A 17,472-nucleotide genomic window follows, 5' to 3' on the forward strand; every position below is an offset into this window, starting at 1 on the left:
TGGTTTGCTTCCTTAACCTTATATCTTTTTCCTAATATATTTCTTTAGGTGATCATGTTTCCCCCTTTTGGAATAATCACAGCTGTACTCTTAAATTAGTCATCTTATTATTAGGGTGATATTGACCTCCACTAAATTCTACATTCCATAAGGAAATTTACTATGTGCAGTATTATGTCATCACACTGATGCATATAACTGGTAAACAGGTTTCTTTGTAATTTTATTTTAGGCACTATGGTTTACAAACATCTACTAGTAGGGTTTCATACATGAAATATTTTACCGTTACACCTTCCCCAAGTGTCAACTTCCCTCCACATTAAACCAGTGTCCTCCCACTACCTCTCTCTAGTAAATGCTTAATAGATTTATTAAAGATACATATCATGATCAGTAATCTTAATTAGCTACATATCTGCACTTAAGCCTGACCTAAATTTTCTATATCTACAAGAAGTATATTCAATGTGACAGAAAAAAAATTCTTAAAATATATAATCTTTTGCTCACTTAGGCAGAAAATATTCCTTTTAATACAGAGATTATCACCATGGTTCCTGAAGAGTAATTATTGCTTAGGGTGTTTGCCTTGCATGCCCGGGTTTGATTCCTCCATCTCTCTCGGAGAGCCCGGCAAGCTACCGAGAGTACCTGCCCGCACAGCAGAGCCTGGCAAGCTACCCGTGTCATATTCGATATGCCAAAAACAGTAACAACAAGTCTCACAATGGAGATGTCACTGGTGCCCACTTGAGCAAATCAGTGAACAATGGGACAACAGTGCTACAGTGCTACAGTACAGAAAGGTTAAGTTTTATTTTTTAATGTGTTCAAATAGTCAGAAATGATTATTCTTCTAGATGACTGAAATGTTAAATTGTTCCACCTGCAAAAAAGCTTCACAATTTTCATAGCTATGGGCAAGTTTGAACAGTAAAACAAACACCTTAAGATCTTCAATCCTCGGCACCGTGTAGAGCCCCCCAACTACCAGCAGGAGCAACCCTGAGGATGGCAAAACTCACCCCACCCTCGTACCCCCAAACGCGCAATGAATTACAATGAATATACGAAAGCATAGGTATTTGATAGATCTACTATAATCTAATTACGCGACCTGGGATATTTAAACCTTAAATACTGTTTAGGGCTCCAAGGGGACCGTGTAAGCAGTGAGGCCTTTGCCCGGCATGCAGCTTGCCTCAGTTCAATACCCAGTACTGCAGAGGGTCCCCTGAGTGCCCCAGATGTATCCCAGCCCCTGAACAAGAACAAGTTATTTAAATATTTCAAACTTTTCTTTTGCTTTATTTTTGTTTTTGCAAAATGTGGAGGGTAATTGGATCTAAGCCACATTCCACTTAGTATGTTTAAGTCCTTTTAGACCGTCCAGAAGATTTTTTTAAAAAAAGGTTGATGTAAAAGAAAAAAATGTGTTCTAAAATATATATAATTTGATTGTTTTTGTTTAATTCATGGGGCCATGAACTCCTTTGTGGTCACAATGTGCTAGTCCGTAATAACAATACATGTAATTATGTATTAATTTGGGCATAGGAAGGGGAATCTCTCCTTTGGAAGAGACGACTTGCTGCCCCGTCGGGCCACTGGAGAGTACTGACATCTTCCAATCCGTCTTCTCTAGATCTAATGTACAAAATCCGAGTTTGGTATTTCATACTGAAAATGGGAGTCGGCTGATTGTAGAGGGGCTGTTCGTGTCTGTGCAGGGGCCAACGTGCTAGACTTTATATAAGGTCCAAGTGTCATAGACTAGCACAGGGCATTTCTGCCAAGCCTGGCCCAGGGCTGCAGTGCACTCCCCTCTGAGTCACACGTGTCCCGGGAGCCCCAACATGTTATGAATGTTACGGTTCATTTTCAAAAATCCTCACCTGTTGTTTGACGGCCCTGGTGGATAGCATTTTCCTGCACTGACACTTCTATCGGCTAGGGAGGGCGGGCCACAGGAAGAGTCAATCGACGTTCCTTCCACCAGTTGCTACATATGCCACATGTATTGGGGATGCCCAGGTCAGTCTTGTTCCCAGTGTATAGGGAGGAGAAGGACATAGAAGAAAAGGCACCAAGGGGGCATGGGGATTGGGTACATGGCGGATAGAAGGGTCGTAGGGCTAGGTATCCAAACCGCAGTCAACTGTGCTGCCAACGGAGAGCCAACCTCAACTACCAAGCTCAACAGTGTGTCAAAATGGCAGCCCGGGCTGGGGGTGGGAGGGGCCTTGGGGGCACTGATGGAGGGCAGTTGACAATGGTGGCTGGAATACAGTATGTCAAAAACTTTAACTACGAATACCATAAACAATGGGGGCATCCACAAAATCCAGTCAATTCTGCACTCAGAATGAGGTTTCTGAGTGTTGTCAAGTGTTTTCTTGTTCGTTTGTTTCTTGGGGGCATACTCAACTGTGCTCGGGAATCAGGTGGGGTGTTTTTGGTTTGTTTCTTTATTTGGTGGTGGGGAGGGGTATACCCAGCAGTGCTCAGGAATCAAGTTTTTCTTTTTTTTATTTGGTTTATTTGGGGGCCATACCCAACCACGCTCAGGGAAGAAGTGTTTTGGGGGGTGTTGGGGAGCATACTCAGCTGTGCTCAGGGACCAAGTGGGGTTTGTTTTGTTTTGTTTGGGCGGGGCAGGGGACATACCCAACTGAGCCCAGGAATTAAGTGGGGTGTGTTTTTTGGGTGGGGTGGCATACCCAACTCTGCTCAGGGATCAAGTGATTTTTTTCTATTTGCTTTTTGTTTTGGGGAGGCTTACCCAACTGTGCTCACAGATCGTGTTTTTTATTTGTTTGTTTCTTGGGGGGCATCCCCAATTGTACTCAGGAATCACATACCCAGCACCAGCTAGGGCGCCCCACCCTCGGCCTGGCGAGGTCTGGTCTGGGCACACACGCAGCGCTGGGTACAGAACCCGGGACAGGGGGCGCGAGGCAAGTGTCCTCTCCCCTCCAATCCCAAATCCCAGCGGGCCAGCCTCCGCCGCTGCCCGTGTGCGGGATCAGGGGAGGGCAGCCGGCCGCCGGGTCCTGACCCGATCCCCTGTGCTCTCCTCGCAGTGCTCATCCTCCTGATCGTCACCATGCGGCGGCGGAAGAAGGAGCCGCTGATCCTGGACGAGGAGCGCGACATCCGGGAGAACATCGTGCGCTACGACGACGAGGGCGGCGGCGAGGAGGACACGGAGGCCTTCGACATGGCCGCGCTGCGCAACCTGCACGTGCTGCGGGACCCCGCGGCGCGCCGCGACGTCACGCCCGAGGTGCAGTTCCTGGGCCGGCCGGCCTGCAAGGGCGTCCCGGACAACGTGCTCTTCCGCGAGTTCATCTGGGAGCGGCTCAAGGAGGCCGACGTGGACCCGGGCGCGCCGCCCTACGACTCGCTGCAGACCTACGCCTTCGAGGGCGACGGCTCGGCGGCCGGCTCGCTCAGCTCGCTGGACTCGGGCAGCTCCAACTCGGACCAGAACTACGACTACCTGAGCGACTGGGGGCCGCGCTTCAAGCGCCTGGCGGACCTCTACGGCCCCGGCCCCGAGAGCCTGTACTCCTAGCCCCGGACCCGGGTGGACCGGCCACGCACGCGGTGGAGACGGACGGACGGGCGGGCGCGCGGCGGGGCGCACGGGCATCCCCCTGGGCGCGCGCCCCGGGACCGGCTTGTAAATATCCGCACCCCCTGGGGATGCGCCTCCTGCAACTCTTCCTGGGTGCAGTTGCTCACCTTCTCTTCCTGGGTGCAGTTGCTCACCTCCTCTTCCTGGGTGCAGTTGCTCACCTCCTCTTCCTGGGTGCAGTTGCTCACCGAGGGACGGCGCTGACCACGGGGACGCTGGACAGCAGCGGGTGCTGTTTTGGGGGCATCCGGATGCTCGGTGGCTGGTGAATCGAGAGCAACTCGCAGATGCCTACCTGCCCAGGCACCCCCGCTGCAGGAGGGAACACTGCCCAGGGAGATGCAATGCCCAGGGAGATGCGGTGCCCAGGGACCAGCGGTGACCAGGTGCTCAGCTAAAGGCTGGGCACTTTTTGCAAGAGCCAACCTAGGGGGGCGAAGGGAATTGATGACGGTGACGTTTCTAGCTTGCTATAAGAGTCTAGACTCTAGCAAGGTCTTCTTGCCGGCGGTTAGCAGAAATATTTTTACTTAGCTCTTTATCAATTCTTAGAAAGTCTTACTTACTTGATCCCACCCCACCCCCACCCCACCCCCCAAAAAGAAATTCAATAAAATCTCGTATAAAGCAACAACCATAGACCAGTGTTCAGCAAATGAATTAGGAAGGGGTTCCAAATAAGAAAAGGAAAAAATGTTTTTCAAAGTTTGCCCTTGTCCTGAGATGCTCTTGTAGGTATGGGAAAAAGTTGCTGTCTATTCGTGGATTTTTTTTTAATTCTCTCTTCTGATTTGTACAGGAGAATGCCTTTTCTTTTTTATTCGACACATGGTGGTATATTTATTTTGGAGCCCTGGTCGCCAGGAAATTCAGGTCCATCTTATTGCCTCATAATATTAAACTCGTCAGAAAATGCTGATTTTACTCCAGTCTGGGTTGGAGGGGAACCGAAACGTGGAAACGGAGAGAAGAAATGGTTGAGCAGCTGAGCTCCATGCAGTTAACATCTCAGAGGGGAGCTCAGTGGTAGGGCCCCCTGGATATTCCTCTGAGCCATCAAAATGTATCAAAGAGTGGAATAAAGTACTGGGATTCCAGAAAGAAAGTTTTCAAGAATTGCCATTTCCTTTGATGCAAGATTTATTTTCTCCGGTTCCAAGTTCTATAAATGCCAGGAACATCTGAGGATTTTTTTCCACACAAATCTATTGGCTGTAACATAATGAGTAAAGAATTATTTTTATTTATATGTCTACACATATATACATATATATTTCATATATATGTATAATATATCTTAATGTGCTGCTGTTGCTGGTTTCAACCCTCACCTTTGAATTCTGATACAGATTACATTTCCCAAGTTTGGGGGGCAACAGGAGGGGGACAACAATGTATGATTTCTAAACTGGGCCAGGGTGCCGGAGTGAGGAAGGCCAGTTAAAGTGAGCATATGTTTAAGATGGGCTGCTTAGAAAGAAAATAGTAATTATGCCTAAAATATGTCTACTTCATTTTTTTCCCTCTGGTCCCATAGTAAATAATCTTCGTATATTCAAATAAGAAGTGATTTGTTATTTCTTTTCTGCTTTCAACAAAGAATTGTTGAGTTCCCAATAAACCTGCAGATAGGAGGAAATTAGCTTCTGAAAGTGCTTCTTGCTAAAAAAAGAACAAAATACTGGACCCAGAGTATTAATGTTTATATTAATTGGAAAGAAACTATGTAGGATTTCATGAACTTGCCAGACCATCTTTAGAAATAAAACAGCCACGTGGCCTTCAGCATCAACCAAATAAATGATCAATTTGGTTCTTCACACACTGTCCCTTTATTCGAATACAATATAGAGATGCTTCTTTGCCATATTATTGTGTGTATATGTGAGAAATAATTTTATAACAGTGAGATTGTTGTGACATGTAGTCACTTATGTAAGATTTTCTAATTAAATATATATAAATATGGGTAAAAGTGCCCAATTCAAAAAAATTAGAATGTGGTATAGAGATTAATCAGTTGTTAAGTCTGCAGGGCGCTGAAGAGTTTTGTTACTAGCCGTCTTATTGTGTGATAGGAGATAAGAGTTTAGTAATTTGGACTGTGATGTCAAAACTGATTATACCGATTGCATCACATATAACTAGAGGGAGCTTCGAATGAATGACTTTCAGGGAAGAGATATCATCAGTGACTTTGCTTTCCTTTTATAGTTTGTATATTCTCCTCCTAAACATTTTTTTAAAAAAACGTGTCAGTAATAGATTCGTGGAAAAAAATGCTCAGATTTAAATATTTAAAATTTCTGCACCTCCCTCATTGCTTTTTCATGTATGAAAATTGCATCAATGTAACGTTGAAATGGACTTGGTGGCATTTTTGTTTAAAACTTTGGAATAATTGTAGGAGCACTCCTAATATAAACTAATTTTTTTATGAATTACTGGGACTAATTGTAATAGTAATGGGCCTGCAACTTACTCTAGTTTCATCTTTCTTCTGAAGTCTAAGGCTATATACTGTTATCCGATATAACACCTAAGAGATAGAGAAACGGAAACATTTGATGAAATTCAATAAAGCTAGCCAAGAGAGCCTCCAAAAGCATTGAAATGAATCCCTATTTTTGTCACTAAAATTTAATGGCACACAGTACCAGCTAGAGCCAACTTCCCGGAACTAATTATGCACCTCTGTTCCCAGCACCCTTTCCTTTGATGTCGTTTCGGTAGGTGGAAGTAATACCTGCAACACCATAGTAATAAGCAAACACTGCCTTTTCCACTGCAAAAAAACAGATGTTAAATGCTTACCAGTGCTCATTGCTTAAATTAGTCTATGGAAAAAAAGACTCATGATTATGGTATAAAAGAACAGAATGTCTGAAAATGACACGAAAGGAATTTACATTATACTTGTGATTTCTTGCTTTTTAATGCTTGGAGCTCAAATTAAAGGGTAGTGTGAATCAACTTCACTGGGAAGCAACGGCTTGATTTCAACCACAGAGAATAGTTTTTGAAGTCTTTCATCTGAACATTTACACTGATCCATTGGAGAGCACTGTTAGAAACTTAAAGTTCACCAAATGACATCTATTCCAAACAATTTCTTTTAAAAATCGTATCACACTAATTACCATCCATGAAATAAAAATCGGCCCAAACTCCTGAACTTGTTATCAAGGCAAACTTTTAAGTCTATTAAAATAAAAAACAAGCAATTCAAGGAAGCTGCCTTTTGCAGATCGTGCCTAAATTGTAAATCTGGGTTGGAGAGTAGAGAAGATTAGACAGCACATGTGTCTTGCATATGGCCAACTCTACTTGGCATCTTACATTGCATATAATCCCCTGGTGTGGCCCCCAAACTACAAAAAAAATTGTAAATCTGGGTTTGCAGATCAGTCTACGATCCACATTGAAGTAATATTCCAAAGTCAACTACAGATAATCAGGAAAGAGAACAAGATGAGCTATATGGGGACAGCTAGTAGACGATTCTGTAAGAAACTACCCAGATGAACCTGGTGAACTCAGTGCTTTGACTGGCTCTGCAGCTGAGACTGGAAGGAAATGCCAGTTTAAGTAATGATGACAGCCTTTCACTTCGCCTTTTGAGAATATTTTAAATTACTTTAAAATTTATGCACAGTTATATGTCCTACAGCAGGAAGAGTCTTCAGCAATTAATCTCATGTAAATGGAGCAATTGCACAAGGTATGAGTGATACTGTGTTATCACCCACACGTCCAAGGGAACTTAAAAGAATATCAACTACTTGCATTTATGTTCAAATAATAACCTGAAGAAGCTTGAAATAAATTTATTCTAAGAGGCAAAAATAGTCTGATTTAAGCATATTAAGGTCTGTAGGCAGTTGTAAATATTAATCTTAAATTGCCACGTTTAATTTGACATCTATTGATTACAAACCATTTTCATTACCTTAATTGTTTCTAAATCACTACTTAAAGGTTTATTTACAGTTGATCAAATTAAAGTTGCTTAGAAGAACGTTTCAGCTTCACTCTTGTGAAGGATGGAGGCAATTAATAGATAAGAAAATTTTCTTTTCATCTGTGCTGTTGATTTGATTTTAAATAGTCTGCTGTTTTTAAATTATTAATGTATATTTTGTATATATACAATATAATATGAAATTTAGCTGAGAGCTAATACAATCATTGCAGACTAATAATCATAATCAAAAGTAAGAATGAGTGAGAGGATTTATAGAGTATAATTGAAATCGTTTTGGAGAAGAGTGATAAGCCCATTTAAAAAAATGGCATTATATGAGGCACTATGGGATTTGGCAGGCACCGTAAATTAGAATTCCAGGGGTAATTTTTCAAGCAGAAACAAGATAACCAGTGTGTATATGACTTCATGACAATTTGTTGTCATTATTCTAACTTTTACAGGGGGAGGTTAACTGAGAAAGACATGTACCTGTTGGTGTGTGTGTGTGTGTGTGTGCATGTGTTCATAGTTGAGGAGCACCCAGATATCTATCTCAAATGACCCTGAAAAATCAGAATTATTACCTTGTCAGTGCCAGTATGTTGTCATTTGAGCAATATTTTTATCTGCTTCAAGAATCGAACTTAATGGAAATCTGAATAGGAGAGCATTTGGCCGAACTATCTGGATAATTGCCTTTTATTTTTACTGGGCAGATGTGATCTCATTGTTAACAGGGAATGTGGAGTGTGAATTATTTGTTATGGAATGTCATGGTGTTGGCCCTCTGAGGCCCAGTCTGCTGTGGCAGGAAGTACCCCTGGTCTGTGCTGTAAAATCTGGGTCAGACGCCAATTCCGGCACATTTTTGCTGTGCCCTCGATGCCACTCTCGTTCTCTGAACCTTTATATCTTCCTGATTAAAATTGAGTTAATTGCTATCCTGTCTGTTTCCAAGGCGTGTGAGATGATTAAGTAAAAGTGCTGTGTAAACTGTAAAACATTGTTAAAAAATGTAAGGCTTTATTATGGAAAGTTATGGAAATTATATAATAAGGTTGATTATATTTATTGTTATATGGTAAACACAAATAATTTCTGGGTTGGGAAATAGGCGTTCAGTGGGAAAAGGAACATGCAATTAGTATCCTAAGCTGGCGGAGAATATTCAAAGACAATTGGCATAATTACTTAAAACCAGTACTCCAAACAAACAGTCATTTTCTGAGTTTTTGAAAGCTGGGGATCTCACTCAAGCTAATTCAACCATTCATAAAAATTAAGGATGTCAGCATGAGCGAGGCATTATGAATTAAAAAAAAAAAACAACAATTTTCCCCACACAAGCTGTTATAGGGTGGAAAATGAGGTCTCTCGGTGAACTAGCACCCATTAGAGATCCAAATAAATTGGACCAGATTATTGAGAGACATCAGTGAATACAAGTTAGATGACCTTTTTTGCCATGGGAGGTGATAAAAGGAGGCCTCCAAAGTAGAATATATGCTTCCTTCATGAGTGGCATATGTAGAATTAATAATGTATACTCTTCAAAGAATTATAGGACAGTAATATTAATGGACATGCAAACCATTCAGTATTCTTGCTAACTACTAAGCACTTTCAGTATTAATTTTGCCATCACTTATTTACCCTCATGCACTGAGGACTCTTCGAAGATTAAACAATAACATCTAGCAGATTCTACTGTTATGCCAGAGACCATCGGCTCATAAAATGGGGTTCCTGTCACTTCTACTCAGCATTATCTGCTATCTGGTTATTTGAAACTTGTGCCAACGAGCATTATAAACAAACATAAATGAATAGCTCTGTAATGACTGACAGTGTTGAGATGCAGCCTAGCCGACTTGTTCAAAAACATTAACTCTTGAATTTTCCTTGTATTCATGAACTTATGCTAATGGTTTATATTTTTATAAATGGGAAATTATATGATTCAATACCTTCCTGCTGTATTTTTTGTGAGTACTGTTTCTTGTATATCAAAATATAGAATATATAGTATGCTGCATATGAAGAATCTTTCAAAGAGGAATCAGCACTTTTTAAACAACCACCAGTAACTATATAGAGATGGTTATTTTACTTGTTGTGTGTGTTTATTTTTATTTATTTTGCCTTCGAGTATTGAGGCACTCCAGGGTTCCATACTGGTGAGTCATGGCCAGTGGGGTCAGCGGCTCAACGTGAGGCCAGAGGATGCAGTGCCACAGTGCTGGAGATACCAGCACCTGCCCAGTGGTACTCAGGGGGATTCCAGAGCTGAACCCAGTGATGCCCAGAGACTGTATGATGTCAGGAATTAAACTAGAATGAGCCACCTATATGATGTCAGAAATTAAACTAGAGTCGGCCACATGCAAAGGCAGCAATTTAACCCCTATACTATCTCTCCAATCCTGTAAGAATATATATATATAATTTTTCCTGCCCCCCTGTAGGATATTTTAAAGACAAGAAAATGAAAAGGAGTAAGAAGTCACTACACACATCCAGTTACTATTGCATCAGTATATTAGGCTTGAAATTGCTTATGTATTGAACGTATACCACAGACATAGACACACACACACAAGATTATGATACTAAATATTTAAAGCAAAGAAAGGGCTTTCAGCATTTTGCTTTGAAAGATAACATGGCTATCGATTCTAATTAATTTACAATGAGATTAGCTGAACTTGAGGAGAAAATACTGCACATTTTTAAAGCTGCTCTCTACTGCAGGTTTTCAAAATTCTTTATAAAAATCTAGAGAAATGAGCAAGTCACAATCAGTAAAATACCCCCATGCATTTCAGAAAAGTCACTATTGAATATTTATGAAACTCTAATATTCAAATGATTGAATCCTTTTCTTCCCCGTAATATTTTTGCTTACCTAAGTCACTTGAATAAATATAGAATTTGAAAAATTCGTATGCATCACTGAATCAATCCTGAAGACCCAGTTTGACTGAGCCTTGGAAAAAAGCAAAATTTTAAGGTCAGAATGTTTGTCAGAAACTGAGGATCATTACACTGCTGCTCAAGCTCCCTTTTAAGAGTTTCCTCTAGTACAACATGATTGATGTTGGGGCAGGGACAGGATATAAAATAACTTTTTAGAACTCTCCAAATCTAGAGTTAGAACTGTACATGTTGTAGACAAAATTCATGCTGATTATGAAGCAAGACAGGAAATCAGGTGGTGATAATGGGAATCTTGCATTATTTCCTGATGTTTGCTTTGCTGTGTTTAAAACAAAAATATTGGAAAGTTGCAGAGTGAGATATAAAAGAAATTAACTTCCCAAATGTTGTCTATCTAAGGCCTGAGCTATGACCAGGAAGCTTCCGAAGTTCTCATTCTTAGTTGTGAGTGGATTGCCAATTTGGATTTCTCTGTACTTCTCTTGACAACATGGTACTGAAATGAGGCTTTGTGTAATGAAATCTCACATTTTTTTCTAAGTGATTTCTAATATAAAATTTTCTTCCTAAAATATTTTCTTGAAGTGTCATTATCTTAGCTTCAGAAAATAGAAAATATGGGATTTTTGACATTATTATAAGCCTTCAAATCATCTTAGAAAGGCATTGTCATGACTCTTTGATTAAAAAAAATTGAAGCCCAGGATAATTGTAATTCAGTTAAGGAAATGTAATATGCATGGTAGATATAAAAAAAATGGGGTGGTAGAAAGAAAATCCTTAGGATATTTGGTGCCTTGTAGTATTCTATTATTGTAAGATGCATGGTATTCTGGTTTGAAAGGTTAAGAAGACATGTGAAACTTATTTCAAAATCAAGGTCTCCAACCATATTAGGCTTGGTTTTCTAATGGCATCTGAGGCATTTTATTACTTTAAAAAAATTCCAATTGGGAAAGTTGTGCTAATTTCCATGTTTGAAGAAATAAGGAAACAAATATTTATGTTACCTATAGCACTGTCACTGTGGTCCCTTGTTCATCGATTTGCTCCCGTGGGCACCAGTTCCTGTCACTCTCACTGTCATCCATTGTTCATTGATTTGCTCAAGCGGACACCAGTAACGTCTCCATTGTGAGACTTGTTGTTACTGTTTTTGGCATATAAAATACGGGATACTCTTGATAGTTTGCTGGGCTCTCCGAAAGGGACAGAGGAATTGAACCTGGGTCGGCCACTTGCAGGGCAAAAGCCCTACCCACTGTGCTATCACTCCAGTTTAATGTCACCTGTAAATGGATATATTGGCACTTGGTTCTAACCCATTGCCTCTTAGATTGTTCAGGGAGCTCATTGTCCTGGAAATGAACAAAGTCCCAGCATTTTGCCCAAATACGCATTCAGAAATCCAGCCTCCTTTAGGGTTCCTATCACCCCTGCATTACTGGTTCATAAGAGCAGAAAGTCAGTCCCAACACACCCTACATTTTGGCAAAAGGAAGAACGGAAGTAAAAGCTGTATACTGTGAAGGTGAGCTGAACGCACACTGGTCCTGGAAGCAACTGCCCAGCCCAGCTGGATGCCTGCTGTGCTCCTACCTCTCTAAAGACATTCAGTCAAATACGATGAACAATTAAGCATTACCAAATACAGGAGACAAGATGCCATGACAAGGAAGTTTTGCAGAAGACTGAGAATACTGTAAGACATACATGGCATTCTGGCTTGCAAGCTTAAGGAGACGTTTGATACTTATTTCAAAATCAAGCTCTCCAACCATATTAGGCTTTGGTTTTCGGACGACATCTGAGGCATGTTATTCCTTTTATTAAAAAGTTCACTTGGGAAAGTTGTGCTAAATTCCATGTCTGAATTAACCAAAAACCCCTAAAAATCGATATAGGAAATGTTTGAAGAAATGAAAGAGGGCAAGTAAAAGTAGCAATAAGTTCATCTTATTGATGGAGTCTGGCTTGCAAAAATAAATTGCACATTCAGAAAAGAAGAATTCTACTTTAAAGCCAAATGTTTCGGAGGGAGTATAGACTGCATTTGGCACTGTAAAAGAGAGATTGAGTCCACTAAGAGATAGACTGAGAGAATTAGCTGCATTGCAGCAGTAAGAGACATTTGAAGATGCAATCCTAGAAAATATAAAGGTCCCAATGTCATGCCAAGGTCGAACATGCCTTGAACACTGCAGTTTCAGTTACTGAGAACTTTGGTAGAATGCCCCCACACCTTACTTGACTCATGTTGGACTCTGACTACACGTCCTGTGCCCTTGACGTTACAGCAACCGAATGACCTTGGCACATTGTCATTTGATTTCTTAAGCTCAAAGGTCCCTTTCACAACAATTATAAAAGTATGAAGCCTTAAACCTAGTAAATAAATCGAACACGTTCACTTCAACTTGCCTTGCCCCTGTAAAAACTATACCAAAGCAATTGGATTTTAAGCCAGATAATTAAACAGGAATATATTTTCCCTTATCTTTTCTCTCTGGGGCTTCTGAGCGGTTTCATCTGTAGTTACTGATGATCTACGTGCAATGTTATGTTTTTTACTCGGATATTAAAGGAATTATTGGAATTGGACAGAAAAAACTCAATATAATGATTTAAATGGCATGTGTCCAGAAAATGCTTATTCCTCCCCCAGGAACACACTGCACACCCCTCTTCAAGCTTCTTCACCCTTGCAGTCCGTTCGTCAATGTGTTCTACAGCCATAAATACAACCAGTAAGCACCAGTCATTCCTCATTTCTCTCCTGATCTCTTGGACATCCAGTCTGCCCTAAACCACTTTTAGCTCCCTTTGTTGATAAATTTTATAGACACAGCTCTACTGTGCTCTGTGTTTTACAAGTTGGTAGTAAATGTGCTGCCCTCAACGCTCAGCTGAGGTAAGGGTTGCTGTGTTGTTTACTGTTCCTTGGAATCTCTAAAGAGGGTCAAGGGTGAATATGGTGTTATAAGAACTTGTTCTCAGATGTTAAGAAGGCCAGGATTTGGAGAGAAACAGGCTTTCTACATAACAGTACTTTTTTGCCTCACCAGATAAATAACTATCACACAAAACAATCAATAGATAAAACTGGGTTTTCTGATTTTTTCATGCAGTGGAAAATATATCCCAGATTTGGAGAAGGAACATAGTCTTTTTTTGTATAAGCCTAAAAGAAGTTTTATATTCATCTTTTATTAGTTTGAAACATAGGCTAGCTTCTGTAATAAAGATAATTGGTAAAATGGTTCACAAAAGTAATTAATGGAATTTCTTATTAAAAACATTACTTTTATTATCCAAAATTATATCAGAGAAAACTTAAATCACAGAAATTCTTCTTTACTTAAATTTAAGAAACTTACTTAGATATAGCATTTTACCATTTTGTACACACATTATATATGTATACATATATATTCTGAGGATATGAATTATTAGCATTTGACATTCAAGGAAAGGGAAACTCAAAGAGGTGTAATTGATTTTCCAGTGTTTCTACAGGAACAACCGATGGAATAGAAACATGAATTAGACCAAGACAGTTTGTTCTCTGTCTTTCCTTCCCTTCCTCTTTCATTCCCTCTTTCCTTTCCTTCCTTTTACCAGTCAGAAGTACTGAAAGTTGACACTTAGGAATCACTTCTAGTGAGTTCAGGGGACAATATACAATGCTGGAGATCAAACCTAGGTCAGCTGCATCCAAGGAAGTGCCCAACCTACTGTACCATCTCTCCAGCCCCAAGACCATTCTTTCTTAACAGCAATGTGATGAGACATTATCAAAAACCCCCAAATCATTTCACTGTGAAGCACATATGCTGACCAGATATGTAATCGATGTGTTTTGCTTTTACTCCAGGTTCATATGTGACCAAAATGGGAAGACATAATCTGTATGAACGGGATCCTTTAATGTTACTAGATGAGAAAGCATGAAATACACTCATCATTGTATTTCTAGAATCAAATCTGAGTTGTTCTAAATATTATTTCACTTTTTCAATATCACATCGGTCTTTATACGAATTGGAAAGAATTACAGAGCACTGTGAATAGTTACAAACTTCAAGAACAGACGGAGGGATGGGGGCGGGGCTCGGAGATTAACATGTGGCTTACATGCATGAGAGCTCGGTTCAGTCCCTGACACCTCAAAAAGAAGGCAAAAAAATAAAAGATTAGGTACAGGATGGAACTAAAAGCTTTCACTTCGAAATGACTATCAAGGGGGCTGAAGAGACAATTCAGCAGGTAAGGCTCTTCCTCTCACCATGCTGACCTGGATTCCAAACCCCACATGGTCCTCGAGCCCCTCAAGGGGTGATCCCTGAACACAGAGCCAGGACTAACCCCATCAACACCAGGGATGCCCTCCCAACCCCCACCAAACAAACAAAAAATCACATCCTGTGTTGAATCCAGTGACATAGAAAGAAGGTTGGTATCGCTATTAGAATAGAGATAGGTTTAGTATGGCAATTGAACTTAGTACGTGTCATTAAAATCTTGACTACTCTGAGGGAAAAAAAATTCAACATTTTCTGAATCCATACTTACCCTATTAAAGGAAAAGTTCATAAAATGTTGATTAAAAGCCAATATCAAAATGATTCAAATTAGCGTGGCGGATCCGGGTTCGATTTCTCCGCCCCTCTCGGAGAGCCTGGCAAGCTACTGAGAGTATCTCGCCAGCCCAGCAGAGCCTGGCAAGCTACCCGTGACGTATTCTATATGCCAAAAACAGTAACAATGAGTCTCACAATAGAGATGTTACTGGTGCCCGCTGGAGCAAATCGATGAGCAATGGGATGACAATGACAGTGACAGCCATATTTCATGTCAAAATTCCTCCCCATCTTCTAATCAACCTTGTCAAATCTAACCATTAATTGACTTTTAAGTGCTAAGTAAGCTTTCACATGGGATGCAGGTTGATCATACAGTGGGGAATTAAATATTATTTCCAAATACCTATTTTTTTCATTTATTTTGTGATTTTTGCATTGCTCAAATCCTAGAAAGACAGTGTTATTGTGTAATAGCACTCTTCTTAAGAAAGCTTATTCCTTCAGATTTTATAAGCTACACTTAACTCAATTTCTGCAAGTTCAAGATTTTTGCATTTCATATCCCATGTCCTTTTGAAAGGCAGAGAGCTCCAATGAGTGTGCAATCAGTGACCTCTCTCAGGCAGTCTACCTACCATGAATAGTAGAAGATAATCTTTACATACCCATATAAAGACTATCCAGGGATCCAGCTACTCGCTGTATTGGGTAAGTATAAGTTGAATACTTGTCAGTGACTTCAAAACACTTTGCCTGCCTTTTACAATGTGATTATCAAAATAAGCACTTCAAGGATAGATTATGTGGTATTGAATAAAATGAAAAGCATGAATCCATACTTGTACAAAATGATTTAAAATTAAATTAGAATTTCAAAGGTACTTTCTTGTAACTGAATGACAACATAAATACTGAAGGGATGATAAAGCTAGGGATATTTCCATGGATATTAAAACTAGTGTGTAATACTTGATTTTAAGCATATTTGCATATTTCTAAGAGTTATCCTTAACATATTTATTAATTTCAAAGGGAAAGTGTAATCTTTAGAGTGGGAAAAAATCTCTCAGACATAACTCTAATCAGGTCATAACTAGAAAAAAAATAGCAAATGCCTCTCGTTTGACATTCTGAGAAAGATACAATTTTGCTTTTGAAAGAACTGTTTCTAATCAGAAAAATACATACTGTAAATACATATTGAGAAACAGCCCCCAAAATAATAAGTGTATGGTTTTCAAGATTTTCAAGATGAAGGAAGATAGCTATGGCATGTTACAGATGAAAGTACGGCAAGGGGATATTTAAGTGCAATGTATCTGCTCTCGGAGTTAAAAGGATTTTTTTAATGTTTCTATGAAAAGACATCTTGAAGGCCAGCCTAGTATCTGCCTGACCACAGAGTGAAATTACTTTTATATCTATTTTCCGTAACAAATGAAACACTTGATTTCTGTAATGATAGAATATTAAAGCCAGAATTATCTTAGCAACTGAGATAGATTAAAACAGATAATCAGATAAACATAGTAGGGGACTTTACATCCCAGTGTTAATTCATGTGATACGGAGTTAGGAGTAGTTTCTATGGTGATCACCAAACTGCTGCTAATCTTCATTTCCTTTCTGCATATGATAATATATTTTCTTTTGTGAATTTTAAGGAGATGCTTTATAAAGTTTTTATATTTACCAATGATGTAACTTGGCAATGGCTAATTTTCTTACAAATGCAGTTTTTCAGGTTATTATCTTCAAAGTTTGTAATCAATGTTATCACTTTTCTATGATGTTAATGATAGAATATGTGACTGGTTTGAAACAGATTCATTAAGTAGAAATCTATGTTAAGTAAGGACCAGAAATATTCCTTAGGAAATACTAAGTCTGGAAATACTGCTGTTATAGCAAACATTATGATGTCATTTTCAAGGGTCTATTCATCATTTACTGTGCTGGGTAAAGAAAAGAATAAAATGGTTTGGGCCATGGCTAAGGAGGTGTTCAATTATTGCCTGTCAAAAACTCCTCTGATTGAGTGTGTGAATGTAGCATTCGTGTATTAGAATATTTTTAAGAGTACTTGTTATTATATCAAAGAAGCAGGTAAAATTATCAAAGTTTAATCTAAGAAGCTTAAAAAGGTAGACCCGTACGTTTCTTGCTTTAATGACTGGCAAGATGAGTGATTGTGGGCTGAAGCAATAGCACAATGGGTAGAGCCTTGATTTGAACGCAGCCAAGCCAGTTCCACCCTCTGCAGCCTCGATGGTTTCCCCAAGACCTCCAGGAGTGACCCCTAAGGGCACCTCCAGGAGAAAGCCCTGAGCAATGCCGGGTCT

At 39.9% G+C, this 17,472-nt stretch overlaps 1 protein-coding gene across 2 annotated transcripts in view; it reads left to right on the forward strand.

Annotated features, from left to right (window-relative positions):
* The window catches only part of CDH7 (cadherin 7), a 158,768-nt gene extending 141,642 nt beyond the window's left edge, over positions 1-17,126 (forward strand). For both annotated transcript variants that reach the window (XM_055126070.1, XM_055126071.1), the window contains exon 12: positions 3,087-17,126. In XM_055126070.1, coding sequence (XP_054982045.1) covers positions 3,087-3,580 — 494 coding nt within the window. In that variant the 3' untranslated portion in view covers positions 3,581-17,126. The remainder of the gene's footprint in view (positions 1-3,086) is intronic.
* The last annotated feature ends 346 nt before the right edge of the window (positions 17,127-17,472 follow it).

The sequence above is a fragment of the Sorex araneus genome, chromosome 2 (genome assembly GCF_027595985.1).
Source record: "Sorex araneus isolate mSorAra2 chromosome 2, mSorAra2.pri, whole genome shotgun sequence".
In the NCBI taxonomy this organism is placed as follows: domain Eukaryota; kingdom Metazoa; phylum Chordata; class Mammalia; order Eulipotyphla; family Soricidae; genus Sorex; species Sorex araneus.